This window comes from Neophocaena asiaeorientalis, unplaced genomic scaffold, assembly GCF_003031525.2.
Source record: "Neophocaena asiaeorientalis asiaeorientalis breed wild unplaced genomic scaffold, Neophocaena_asiaeorientalis_V1.1 scaffold543, whole genome shotgun sequence".
Lineage (NCBI taxonomy): Eukaryota > Metazoa > Chordata > Mammalia > Artiodactyla > Phocoenidae > Neophocaena > Neophocaena asiaeorientalis.
Window position 1 is genome coordinate 1783052 of NW_020173671.1, and position 13763 is coordinate 1796814.

General features: G+C 47.8%; 1 protein-coding gene across 3 annotated transcripts in view; it reads right to left on the reverse strand.

Moving 5' to 3' along the window:
* The window catches only part of DHRS7C (dehydrogenase/reductase 7C), a 17610-nt gene extending 6361 nt beyond the window's left edge, over nt 1-11249 (reverse strand). The window contains exons 1-4 of one of the 3 annotated variants that reach the window (XM_024748470.1): nt 11126-11249; nt 10748-10907; nt 2782-2894; nt 339-549 (exon numbers count right to left, since the gene is read on the reverse strand). In XM_024748470.1, coding sequence (XP_024604238.1) covers nt 339-549; nt 2782-2894; nt 10748-10901 — 478 coding nt within the window. In that variant the 5' untranslated portion in view covers nt 10902-10907; nt 11126-11249. Of the gene's footprint in view, nt 1-338; nt 553-2781; nt 2895-10747; nt 10908-11125 lie in introns of those variants that run through there. The other 2 variants (XM_024748469.1, XM_024748468.1) reach the window with 2 other exon arrangements.
* Between the last annotated feature and the right edge of the window lie 2514 nt (nt 11250-13763).

Below are 13763 nucleotides of genomic sequence, written 5' to 3' on the forward strand. Positions count from 1 at the left end.
AAAAAAAAAAAAAAAAGAACTGCAGGGGATGAAGACAATGGTCCAGAGATGTGGGATGGGATTGGAGGGGAGCCATGGATATGAGTAAGAAAGGAGGAGAAAAGGGCAGGGCTTGGGGAGGGGGCTTGATGGAGAGGAAGGTTGGAATATACCAGTCAGAGACTTTCACAATCCCTTTTCTTTCATCAACATTTACAGTCAGATGCTGAAAGCTTTCACCAAATAAGCAGGGATTATTCTGAAAGAGGGGCTGGAGGCTCCATCCAGAATTGGATGACTGTCTGGAAATATAACAGAGCCCCCTCTAGCAGCCAGTGGGAAGGTCAAACTCACGAGACCTTTGGTCAGTGTGATGGGTCCAAAGTAATTGGCATCCATGATCTTTTTGTCGAGTTCCAGAGAAATCTTATGGGCAGGCCCCTTCACCTTCATGCTGGCATTGTTGATGAGGATGTCCACGCAGCCATAGCAATCCAGGACCTCTTTGGCCACATCCTGGACACAGCTGATGTCCGAGAGATCCAAGAGGACCAGCTTTGGGGTGAATGTCTGCTGGACCAATGAGAGAGTCAAGACACATGTGGGTACATCCCCGCAGACCTTGGGACCCTTCAATCTGAGAGCCACCCATTTTGAAACTCAGAGCTCATGGAATGACTACAAACAAATGATGAGGAAGAAGCAGAGATGACTCTGGGAGGAAGGAAATTGATGGAGAAAATGCATCCTTGGGGACCAGAGCAACAACAACATTCCCAACACGCAAACATGCAGTCATAAGTCTGAACTTCTGGTCAAGGGGCCGGACCTGAGAAATCCAAGTGGAGGCCATGCATTGATTCTGCTGGTGATGTCATTTCTTATAACACTTCTGAGCTCTTTTTTGGAAATCGCTTTCAAACTGGCTTCCAAGCCACAAGAGAATCTGCCCAGTACTTTGTAGCCACGTTTAAGTTTTGGCCAAAATCATACAGTCAACACAATTTTTTTGGAACACCATCTATGTGCCAGGCGTTTGTGTTCAGCCCTAAACATTTGATATCGTCAGGATTCTCATGGGTTAGAAGGGATACAGATGGAAAAATTGATTTTACCATATGGTGAATGCAATCCCGGTGTTTGACAAACACTAGCCCTGAGATACGGCCTTAAAAAAAGGCTCCCTGGTCAAATTTGCTTGGGAAATGCAGACTATCATATGTTCTTTTTGCAGATAACACAATGCACATTTGCATAGCAAAGGCCCTGAAAAGTCCTGCAGTAAAGAAATTAGTCAGACAAGCTCGGCCTAACTCAGTATTTCCCACACAGTTGACTTCAGAACCTCGTTTTTACTACTTAATAACCAATACCCAATAAGATCCCAAGAAACATACCTTGGACTATGTTGTGTTACCCTGGTCGCTCCATCTCCTCAAATACCAGAGTTAGTTCTGAATGATTTTTGGCTATTTCCAAAATCAAATTCAACATCAAGGGAAAAGATCAAAAAAAAAAAAAAAAATCCTGAAGAGAACTCTATGAAGGCAATGTCTTTTTCTTTTTTTCAAATAAATTCATTTATTTATTTATTTTTGGCTGTGTTGGGTCTTTGTTGCTGCGCACAGGCTTTCTCTAGTTGCAGCGAGCGAGGGCTACTCTTCATTGTGGTGTGTGGGCTTCTCATTGCCTTGGCTTCTCTTGTTGCGGAGCACTGGCTCTAGGCGTGCGGGCTTCAGTAGTTGTGGCACGTGGGCTCAGTAGTTGTGGCACACGGGCTTCGTTGCTCCGCGGCATGTGGGATCTTCCCAGACCAGGGCTCGAACCCGTGTCCCCTGCATCAGCAGGCGGATTCTTAACCACTGCTCCACCAGGGAAGCCCCTGAAAGCAATTTCTTAAACAATGCTCCAGAAATGCTTTGAAAACCCCAGCTGCATTGAAATGTGTTCACCTCCTGTGTAACTTCATGGAAGGGGACTTCACATCCCTGATTTCTTTGAAGGAAAAAAATTTTTTTTTTTTGGCTTGCGGGATCTTAGTGTCCTGACCAGAGATTGAACCTGGGCCATGGCAGTGAAAGCGCCAAGTCCTAACCACTGGACTGCCAGGGAATTCCCTCTTTGAAGGAAATATTATTTGAAGTATTAATTAAAAAATCAGCCATGAGTGTTTATAAACAGAGCCCATATCTGTGACATACCATATTTTCTGGATCCTCTTTGAATCTGACTTAAATAGAATGGGCGGGGTGTGGGGGAGGCTCAGAGGCTAGAGGCACGCTGAGGGGTCAAAATGAGCCAACCCCCAACTTGGCAGACTTACCTGTGTCAAGATTATGTTTCCCCGGACTCCCCTGGTGGCGCAGTGGTTAAGAATCCGCCTGCCAATGCAGGGGACATGGGTTCAATCCCCGATCCAGGAAGATCCCACATGCCTTGGAGCAACTAAGCCCCTGCGCCACAACTACTGAGCCTGCGCTCTAGAGCCCATGTGCCACAACTACTGAAGCCTGCACGCCTAGAGCCCGGCTCCGCAACAAGAGAAACCACCACAATGAGAAGCCCGTGCGCCGGCAATGAAGAGTAGCCCCCGCTTGCCCCAACTAGAGAAAGCCCAAGCAGAAACGAAGACCCAATGCAGCCAAAAATAAATTAAATTAAAATTTTAAAAATACATTAAAAAAATTACATTTCTCCAAAGCAAAATTTCACCGAAATCTCACTGAAAGAGCTGCCCTGTAACACGCAACGAAGGCTAAGGGTGTCCAGGGGTTGCCCATGCCGGCTGCCAGAAGGCCTTACCTTGCTGGGGTCAGCCACACTGATCAGGGCATCGTGTAGACTCTGAAGCCTCTCCCAGTTCTTTCCGCACAGCACCAGCCTGGCCCCGCTGGTATGGAACACCCGAGCACACTCTGAGGGGAAGAAGGAAGGAGGACAGGGCACACTGTGCATGAAACCACTGATGGAGAGCCCCTCTTTCTTACAAATTCAAGGATTCAAAGAATTCAAAAGCCTTAGAGCCATGAGTTCCTTTAGAGGTCATTGCATTCAACTTGCTCTGGAATTTCTTCTTGTTTCCAGCCTCAGCACGGTTGCCTCCTGTGAAGGGCATCTCACAGCGGTGTGAAATAACCCCTCCTCCATTGGGTAGTTCTGATTATTAGGACATTCTTTCTTAAACTGGACAGAAAGATGACTCTATCAAACAAGACCCCCAGAAGCACAGCTCTAAATATATCTCAATCTGAAGATATTGGAGACAGCTGCCATGTTTTTTCAGCCCAAATGTCACTAGTTTCCTCCACGTTTTCTCTGTGGGTCGATACTCCAGCCAGGGTTCTTTTTATTAAGAAAGGAAACCTGCCTGCTGTCTAGTAAGTTTTACTCTGGATGAATTTCTGCCTCACCCAGTGTTCTTTTTTTTTTTTTTTTTTTTTTTTTTTGGGCCATACCGCGTGGCATGCAAGATCTTAGTTCCCCAACCAGGGATTGAACCTGTGCCCCCTACAGTGGAAGTGTGGAGTCTTAACCACTGGCCTGCCAGGGAAGTCCCTCATCCAATGTTCTTAACTGGGAAGTAGTTGGTAGATACAATTATTCTTATGTGGCAATAACAGTGATATTTAAGAACAATAAAAGCTAACAGATTTTGACAGTTTACTTGCTTGGGTAGCTATTGAAAGGGATTCCCATATATTAGCTCATTTAATTCTCAGTCATCCCATGCAGCAGTTTCTTAGGTTGGGTTCCCTAAAAGCAGAATCTAAGACAGGGATTCAGGCGGCCAGGATTAATTCAGGGAGAGTGTTCTTCAGAGAAAATCTGTCAGGGAGTAAGGGCATGGGGTAGGGGAAGGGGAAGGATAGAGTCTAGCTTTGGCTGGACCCAAGGAAGGCTCTGGACTGTAAACCCAGCTGCAAGACTGTCCCACCTGGATGCAAGGGGACTGTCTTTTGTACACGTGTGTCAACCAGTCGCCGATGGTGGGCTGCCTCCCTCCGGGGGTGGGTACAAAGGGTGTCCTCTTGCAGAGGGCAAGTCTATGAGCCGTGGCCACCAACACTCATAGGACCTGGGGATGGATGAACTGGCCAGGTACAGGAATCTAGGAGGGGCACCAACAACACCTACTACAGGGGAGTAGCTATTACTGTCCCATTTTTACACCAAGCACTGGTGACCCGGGCTGCCTGGGGATGCCAAAGGGTAGTTGGGCAGTACTGGGTGCCCACTAGGGGCTGGAAATCCTGTGTGCCATGGCTCTAAATGATCTTACGTTTGTGTGATTTTCTCCTGCAAGTCTCAACAGCTGGAGCAGATGGAGAGAAGGGGGCCAGCTGGACAGAACAGTTGGCAGGGGTTTGAGAAGTGGGCATTGTGGGCAGGGGAATTGTGGTATTGGAGAGGGAGCAATTGATGTGCTGGACCATTCAGTCTAAGCCAGATGGGAGCAGAAGTGAAGGCAGGAGGGGCTGATGGAGAAGGAAAGGAGGAGGCTCTAGGGAGGGGAGGTCTCTGTGGTCAGGGGAAGTTGTGGTCAGTTCTGCTGACAGAGGGAAACTTGAATCAAGAAATAACTGTGTGGGGCTTCCCTGGTGGTGCAGTGGTTAAGAATCTGTCTGCCAATGCAGGGGACACGGGTTCGAGCCCTAGTCTGGGAAGATCCCACGTGCCGTGGAGCAATTAAGCCCGTGCGCCACAACTACTGAGCCTGCGCTCTAGAGCCCGTGAGCCACAACTACTGAGCCTTCATGCCACAACTACTGAGGCCCGGGCGCCTAGAGCCCGTGCTCTGCAGCAAGAGAAGCCACCACGATGAGAAGCCCGCACATCACAACGAAGAGTAGCCCCCGCTCGCCACAACTAGAGGAAGCCCGCGCGCAGCAATGAAGACCCAACGCAGCCAAAAGTAAAAAAAATATATATATATATATAAAAAAAATAGAGCCCAGTATTCATAAGAATTTAGCATATGGTAAAGTTAGCACGTTGAATCAGCGGGAAAAGAACATATTATTTAAAAGAGGTTTTTGGCCCACTGGATAACTATTTGAGAGGGAAAAAATCTAAGTACAATATACCAAATGTATTAAATAACTAAACGTAAAAATAGAACCATAAAAGACCTAGAAGAAAATAGAGATATATTGTTTTGGGGAAAGATCTTTTAAGCACAACACTGAAGGAAGAAATAATACAAATTATTTACAGGTTTTTATCCTTAAAAAAAAATCCTTCCTTACAGAAGAAAACACAAATAAAAATTAAGAGGGAGATAAATTGAGGAAATCTGTTTATAATACATATGTCAGAAAAGGGGTTAATTTATTTAATCCACAAAGAACTCTTGTAAATCAATAAAGGCCCTAATAAGGAAATTGGCTAGTGAGATGTGTAAGCCAATAATAAAGAAATGCAAGTTAAAAGATGACAATCAAAACAAAATTGGTGGGCTTCCCTGGTGGCGCAGTGGTTGAGAGTCCGCCTGCCGACGCCGGGGACACGGGTTCGTGCCCCAGTCTGGGAAGATCCCACGTGCCGCAGAGCTGCTGGGCCCGTGAGCCATGGCCGCTGAGCCTGCGCGTCTGGAGCCTGTGCTCCGCAACAGGAGAGGCCACAACGGTGAGAGGCCCGCGTACCGCAAAAAAAAAAAAAAATTGGTAATAATCACATATTCACTGCTGGTTGTAGTGTAAATTGCTACAGTCTTTTGGAAGAAAAATTAAAAGAATCCTTAAAAGTAAGCATGGCCCAGTTATTTTATTTATGGACATTTATTCGAAGGAGATAATTAAGAATGTCTGCATGGAATAGTTAAACTATTATTTATCTCAATATCATAATAATAAAGAGTTGGAGATGTTGGTTAGGGATGGAGTATCTATATATCGGTTATTTCAAAGGCTTTAAAACTGATGTTGCAGAAGTGGGTCTACCAACATGGAAATCTCACAATATAGTAAGTTTTTTTTTAAAAGATTCAAACAGTGTGTCTAACACAGTGCCATAACACTTGACTCTGTGTTATTGGTTGTTCAATTGCACCTATGATTATGTAACAAGATTTAAAATTGGGATTTCCAAGATCAGATATAAAATTCCAAAGTGACAGTCCAAGATGCAGATTGTCAAAGAAAATTACTGAAACCCTGTTTCATGAATACCCTTTACTCCTAATAGGATGCAAACGGATAAGGCAGAGGAGAGAGGGGACTTGGAAAGAGGGCGTTTGTGGAGAGAACACCGTTAGGTGAGTTTTTGCCCCTTATCTCCATCCTAGAGAGAAGAGAGTGACCATTTGAACACACACTGTGAGTTCCCTGCAGCCGGGAGCCTGGAGTGATGTCTGAGTTGCACCTGGGGAATCTCATGGGCGTCACCAACTATCCCAGAGTAGAGGGAGGAGAGCTGGGGCTGCCCCAGAGGTTGGTCTCTTTACTGAAGGACCCTCCCATCCACCACAACCACTTGGACCAGAGGTGAATTATGAGCTGGCTGGGAGCTCTTGAATTCTGCCCAAGAAGACCTCTGAGAAGGGCAGTGGGACTCTAACGCAGGGCGTACGTGCACAGACTGCCCCAAACCAGGGGTGGCACGGGAACTGAGCAAGGGGAGTGCACCTGCCCCGCGGCAAGTGCAGGTGAATAGCCCAGGGGGCACCTCTGAAGGACCCACAATAGAGCCCATGAGAGAAAGAATCCACTCGGTTTTGTTTTTGTTTTTTTTTGCGGTACGCGGGCCTCCCACTGCCGTGGCTTCCCCCGTTGCGGAGCACAGGCTCTGGACACGCAGGCTCAGCGGCCATGGCTCACGGGCCCAGCCGCTCCGCGGCATGTGGGATCCTCCCGGACTGGGGCACGAACCCGTGTCCCCTGCATCGGCAGGTGGACTCCCAACCACTGCGCCACCAGGGAAGCCCTCCACTCGGTTTTAAATGTGTGCCAGGCATGGAGCTCGAAGCCGGCTTCTAAGAGTGTCAGTCAGCTGAGAATTTTTCCTGTCTTCCTTCTCTCCTCTCCTTCCTGCCCCTCCACCCCCAGAGGGGTCAGAAAGAGCAGCAAACTGGCCAGCAACTCGCCCTAGCTGGGGGCAGGTATGGGAAGGGAGAAGGAAACTTGAACTTCAACGAAAACAGACACGTTTATCAATGTATTGGACTGGGCACTGCAGTTTCTGAATCAAAGCTATGTTTGGGAATTTATTGTGACCAAAGGGTTTGGTATAATCTAATAGTGATCAGAAAAGCTACGAGACTGTCTGATTTTTTTCTTTTTAAATCAAGATGCAAAGGAAGACTTTCCCTTCTGCATGAGAGACCCGGGGTGGGCTGTCTCCCTATACCCCTCCCCCCATGTGTGCTTGCCCCCTGATGGTGATACATCTCAGCATCATAAAGTTGCTGGAAGGAAATAGGATGAAGAGTTCCTGAGTGGGTGGGGTTCTGGGTGTGTTTTCGGTTCTTTTTTCTTGAAAAATCCTCTTTAATATATGTGGTTCCTATAATGACACAATTCGCTAAAAGAAACTTCACCTGGAGGGGGAATGCCTACCCTCCACGCGCGTTTGGGCTGTAATTCTGAGTGGCGGCAGCAGCTGCGCTGGGTGTGGGCATTCGTGGAGGTCATGTTTCACAAACCAGAGGGGCGTGGTTCAGTGAGCGGAGCGGAGTCACCCACCACCCTGCCGCTGGTGAGTGGTGAAGCCAGGAGGGGCCCCAAGTGCTGACATTCCCGTTGGGTGCCTTGTTCCGCTGCTGACAAAGGAGCAGGTTGGGGCTCTACTGTCCCTGATGACGGGCACTCTTCCAGGCTGGCCACTGGGGCAGGGTGAGGGTCTGTGGCCAGGAGCCAGACCAAACCCGTGGCCTTGACCTTCTTGGGAGAGGCAGCCATGGGTGTTTGTTACCATCACCCATTTCCCCCCCCTTCTCTGCTGACACCTCACCTTTGCCAGGTGGACCCGGGAGGCTGGAGCCCAGTGGTGCATCACTGCTTTGGTGCAGCCCAAAGGCACGCTCCCAAGTAGGTCCTTTCTGCCAAGGCCAGGCATTAGGTATAATACCCAGGTGTTCTTATTTTATTCTTTATCAGCTCAGCACAACCTATATCTTGTATCAAGCACGTGGACGCCAGGCTTGTTCTTTTTCACTCAGCAAACATATTAATACATGGAGCCCTTATTTCCATAGTTCCTCAAACCTAAGATGCCACCCGCCTGCAAGAGGCTTTCTGATTTCAGAGATATTAAAATGCACAAGGATGGCCCGTGACAATTGTAAGATGCCGTTGACTGAGAGACAGTTAGCTCAATTTCAGAAACGTTCAAAGGGGAAAAACCGTGCATCTTAGAGGTGATGAAACATAGGCAGGGTCTGTGGTCTCTGAAACAGTTCAAGTACAGTGGTTACGTATTTTGAGAGTCACTCTTACTGCAGACACAATGGGTCCAAGGTGACCCCATCCCTGACTTGGCCGAATTGTGTGGGTTTGGGGTGAGGGTTAGAAGTCCTGATCTCTATCTGTCTGGTTTCAGACAGCTTGGAACTGGATTCCTTGATGCTGTCCAGAGCTACCTGCTGAGTTCAGTCAGGTTCTGTGGGACTGGGCATGTACCGTGGGCTGTGTGTAGCCTACATCATCCGCTTGGTGCCCTTCACTTTTTTCTTGCCTTGGACCTGAGAAACGGAGCACTTTGAACCCAGAATCGCTGTGGTCAGCAGCATGTCCTGGCTAAGCGTTTATTTAAGGTCACCCGTGCCCAGCTTCTCAAGCTACTTCTAAATACTCGGACTTTATTTTTTTTCTGCTTTGCATTTCTTTCTAGGGTGAGTCCGTAAGAGACAGTGAAAAAGATCAGTGACACTAGTCATGACAAAGACTAGACCATATTCCTCTGAAAACGCCATTGTGCTCCTGAGATATATTTCCTGGACACCTGATTTGTACAGTGTTTGCTTATAATAGAATGAGACTTTTAAAAATAAATAAACAAGACTACTAAACCAAATATACATCTCTCAGCAATAGATAGAAGTCCCGTCTAGTAAGACAGGAAATCAGGACAGTTATAGAGCAGCCTTCTCAACCAACAGGATCGAATCGACATTTGTAACTCACTTCATTCATGGGCAGCAGAACGCACGTGCCTTTCACACACCCATGGATCAGTCACCAAGAGAGTCTGTGCCCTGGACCGACTGAGAAATACCCAGATACGCCACTAACGGTAGTGTATTTCTGTGAGGAGCCGTGGGACCCAGAAACCAGCGCCTTAGGGACCGTCCAAAAGGGAGGAGCCATCGAGGTGCCAGGGAATGAAGGTGACGAGGGGGTCTCAGGTTGGCAGCTGTCCTGATGCTAGGTGGGCATGTTCTGCTTGAAGAACGGTCTTCCCCAAAGACTGACTCTGCATGTCCCTGGGTGGGTGTCTTTGCTCCATTTCCCTAGGGCACCCACTACTCTCTGTTGTCTTGTGTCTGGTCTGACTGGCAAACGTGTGTGCCTGGTTTGTCCCCGTGGAAGATGGAATTTGCGTTCCCCTGTCCCTTGTGAGTATAGAGTCTAGTGATTCTGGATATCCTCCTTGGGAACTGCTTCTGGGACCCACATAGGGGCCACATAAGAACCTAGTTTTACTGCCTTACTCTTTCTTTTTTATCTCGTGTGGTGAACCCAGGTCGATCACCCACTGAAATGGAACCCATTCTTGAAGCATGCAGATGGGCTGCTTTTGGGGTGCCCAGGGGAAGGAGAATCCGAGAGAATTCCCAGATGGGAGGTTACAAATGTTCTCGTAATGGTAGCACCATGGGAGTGGGTACCCAGCCCACCAGCGGGCCTCTTTGGAAGGGGCAGTGCTCATTTCAGGATGTAGAGGACTCAACAGATACTGGTTGAGTGACCTAATGAGTGTTTGGCTGGTGGGTTTGACATTTGATTAAAAATAACAGAAACAACAGCAAAAATGATACCCAAACTATGTGACACATGGGGCTGCGCTACCATTGTTAGGGATGAGAGAGAATCTTAAAAACCTAAGGGCATTTACTATCTCTTATGTCACACATGCCGCCAGCAGAAGGGCCCTCTGAGACCATCTGATTCAGGAGTTGCAAACGTAAATGCCTTCAAGGCCAGGAGGTGATGTGGTTGAGAGAATCAGGCCGAGTGTGAGACAATAGGGACTAGTGGGGTGTGTGGCACACTGGTGTTTGCACGTTCTGCATAATTATCACCGTTGCTAACTCTTGAGAGGTGCCCACTCTAGTTCCAGGCACTGTTCTAAGTGATCTCCATCTATTAATTCGTTTACTCATCACAACAGCATTATGAGGCAGAAAGTATTAGTATCCTTGCTTTCAGATGAGAAACCCAAGGCTGAGCAGTGCACCACCAGCTGGTAAGTGGGGGAGCCAAGACTCCAACCCCACCCCCAAGTTTGGCCTCGTCACCAGTTCACTGCCCCAGCTGAGGGCTTTGCATTTCGAAATTTCTAGAAACCCCTCTGGAGGCAAAACAAATCTGCAGACCGATTTTGGCCCTTAGACTGTGAGTTTGCAGCCTCAGATACTCCAATCCCCTCGTGTCTCAGGCGAGAAAGCTGCAGCCTCCAAGAAAGAAGACACTTGCTGGTTAATGACAGATGCTGGGAGAGAACACAGCCTCGATCCACCCCCGACCTGCCTAGTGGGCTCACCCATACGCCACCCTGTTGCCTCTCATCCTTCAGGGCAGGAGTGGGCACAAGAGGGGGCAAACTCGCTTACCCTTGCCCAGTCCTGAGATGGCATCGGTGATGACCACCACCTTGTTCTGCACGGCTGACTTGGACCACAGATTGGACACCTCCTGGTAGACGAAGAGGAGGCCGCTGATTCCCAGGAGCACCAGGGGCAGCATGAGGACAGCTGGGACTCCCATCTTGTGCTGGGGGAAAATGGGAAGAAGGAATCCGCTCTGCAAAGAGACTCTGATTGGGACACGGGGCAGGGGGAGGCCTGAGGCTTCCGGCTGCACTCATGCCCCAAGCCCGGAGCCCGCTGTCCAGGGAGCCGGGCTCTGTGCAGACTCCCAGAGGGCTGCTTCCTAGAACACCTGGCCGGCACGCTAATCCCCAAATGGCCAATGAAGAGAAAATTACTCACGGTGTCTCCAGAAGCAGATGGAATCCGGCCTGCCCTCCCAAAGGTTAATTACAAATTTAATTAAAATGGGTCTGCATTTTTGGAAGGAAAGCCATGTGTTAAGGCCACTTGCTTGGGCCCTAATGGCTATTTATAGCTCTCTGTGCACTACAGGGCTTTCGGGGTAAATATAGTGTCTCTTCTGATATTCAGGAACACATGCTGGCCGGGTCTGATTTCAGAGTTCCTGCCAAGCCTTTTAAAGCTCTCCCGGGTGCCTCACTATTAGAGATTCCTCTGCAGTTTGGGGGCTGGGCATTAGGGATTGGGACCTGGGATTTCAGCACGAACACCCTCGCCTTCTCTTCCTATAACCCTCCCATCAGGTAGCTTCCATGTAGCGCAGACCGGTGTGGCAGTGAGCCATCTGGCCTTCCCTTTCCAGTTGGGGGTGAAGAGCACAGAAAATCTGTTAAACGGAATGGAGCCTGTTGCAGAATGAAACACTTGGAAGTGTGACGTGAACTATGGGAAAGAGCAGTTTGGAGCTGTTCCTCTTTCGTCAAGTGCTTCCACGTTTCTGAGCCTTAGCTTCCTCATCTCTAAAATGGTCACAACGGTCTCATCTTGCAGGACTGTTGGGAGAACAAAATACCACGCTGCATCTCAACAACAGACTCTTGAGAAGATCACTCTCGTTATCTTTAGTGATTGAGAATACTAAGAACGTATCCCAAATGTCAAATATTTTAATTACTTAAGGAAACTCAGTAGGATTAGAAGTGGAGAGAGATAGTAGCTGCTATGGAGAACAGTATGGAGGTTCCTTAAAAAACTAAAAGTAGAGCTGCCACATGATCCAGCAATCCCACTCCTGGGTATATTTCTAGAAAAAAATGAAAACACTAGTTTGAAAAGATACATGCACCCCAAAATTCATAGCAGCACTATTTACAATAGCCAAGACGTGGAAACAAACCAAGTGCCCATTAACAGGTGGCTGGCTTAAGAAGATGTGATATATATAGAGAGAGAAATGTTGCCATTTGCAGCAACATGGCTGGACCTAGAGATTATTATGCTTAGTGAAATAAGTCAAAGACCCATACCATATGATACCGCTTATATGTGGAATATAAAAATAATACAAATGAATGTATATACAATACAGATTTACAATCCTAGGAGACAAACTTGTGATTACCAAAGGAGGCGGGGAGGGACAAATTAGGAGTATGAGATTAACAGATACAAACTTCCATACATAAAATAGGTAAGCAACGAGAACTGACTGCATAGCACAGGGAATTATGTTCGATATCTTGTAACAACCTATAATAGAATCTGCAAAAAAAAACAACAAAACTCACAACTGAATCACTGCTGTATACCTGAAACGAATGCAATATTCTACATCATCTATATTAAAAAAACAAGGGCTTCCCTGGTGGCGCAGTGGTTGAGAGTCCGACTGCCGCTGCAGGGGACACGGGTTCGAGCCCTGGTCTGGGAAGATCGCACACGCCGTGGAGCGGCTGGGCCCGTGAGCCACAACTACTGAGCGTGCGCGTCTGGAGCCTGTGCTCCGCAACAAGAAAGGCCGCGATAGTGAGAGGCCCGCGCACCGCGATGAAGAGTGGCCCCCGCTTGCCACAACTAGAGAAAGCCCTCGCGCAGAAACGAAGACCCAGCACAGCCAAAAAAAATAAATAAATAAACAAATGTGGGGTTTAAAAAAAAAAAAAAGAAAAAGAAAAAAGAATTTAAAATTAATCAATACAATCATAAATAGCATGTAGGTCAAATAATAAAGCATGATTAAAATTAAAAAAAAAAAAGAAAGGTGCCTGAAGCTTCACCTAACCCTGAAATAATGGTATTTTCTAGTCCAAGAATTGAGAACTAAGACCAGTATGAATGCATTTATGGGGTCGGGGACCCTTCTGGGAAACCTGGGGTGTGAAAGTCACAGTCTAGATCAGAGCTAGTCCCGGCCCGCCTTCACCTCGGGGGCCTCTGCAGTCTCCTCGGTTCCACGTAGAAGCCACACTTGGAACCACATCTAGTTTCAGGCCGAGTGTAGCTTGCACTTGCCCTCATCCATCCGTGAATCAGAGAAGAGTGTTCCCTCCATGGCTTCATCTCAGCGTTTACAGCCCCTTTACTCCTCCACAAAATGCCCCAGCGCCCTGCCCTCTGACAGCCTCGCTCGGGGAGGGAGAAGGGGAGAAGAGAATGTAGGCCCCACCACGCCTCCAGAAAGGCAGCATGACGGGTTTGAAGTTGGACAGCCCTGAGTCTGAACCTCAGTTCTGCTTCTGACTTGTGTGCAGCTTCAGGCACACACATAAACCTTCTGAATGTCACGGCCATCATCTGGAAATGAGGATACTAATGCTATTGTCTTCCTCGCTGCACCACTGCGTAGAGCTAGAACATAAGAGGTGACGTGTGGACAACACCCAGGATGGCTCTGTTCCATTGCTGTGCCCGATGGTTTTGGTTTCTCTCTTCTTTCTGACAATTTTTTCCTAGTCTGTGTCGGTTTTCCTTGTTGCCTTTCCTTGATGCATATCGAGACCCATTCCTGAGGACTCTGGACAGGATTCAGAGGTGAAGGATGCCAGGGCTAAGTCAGGTAATGTGTGTGTGCATACTT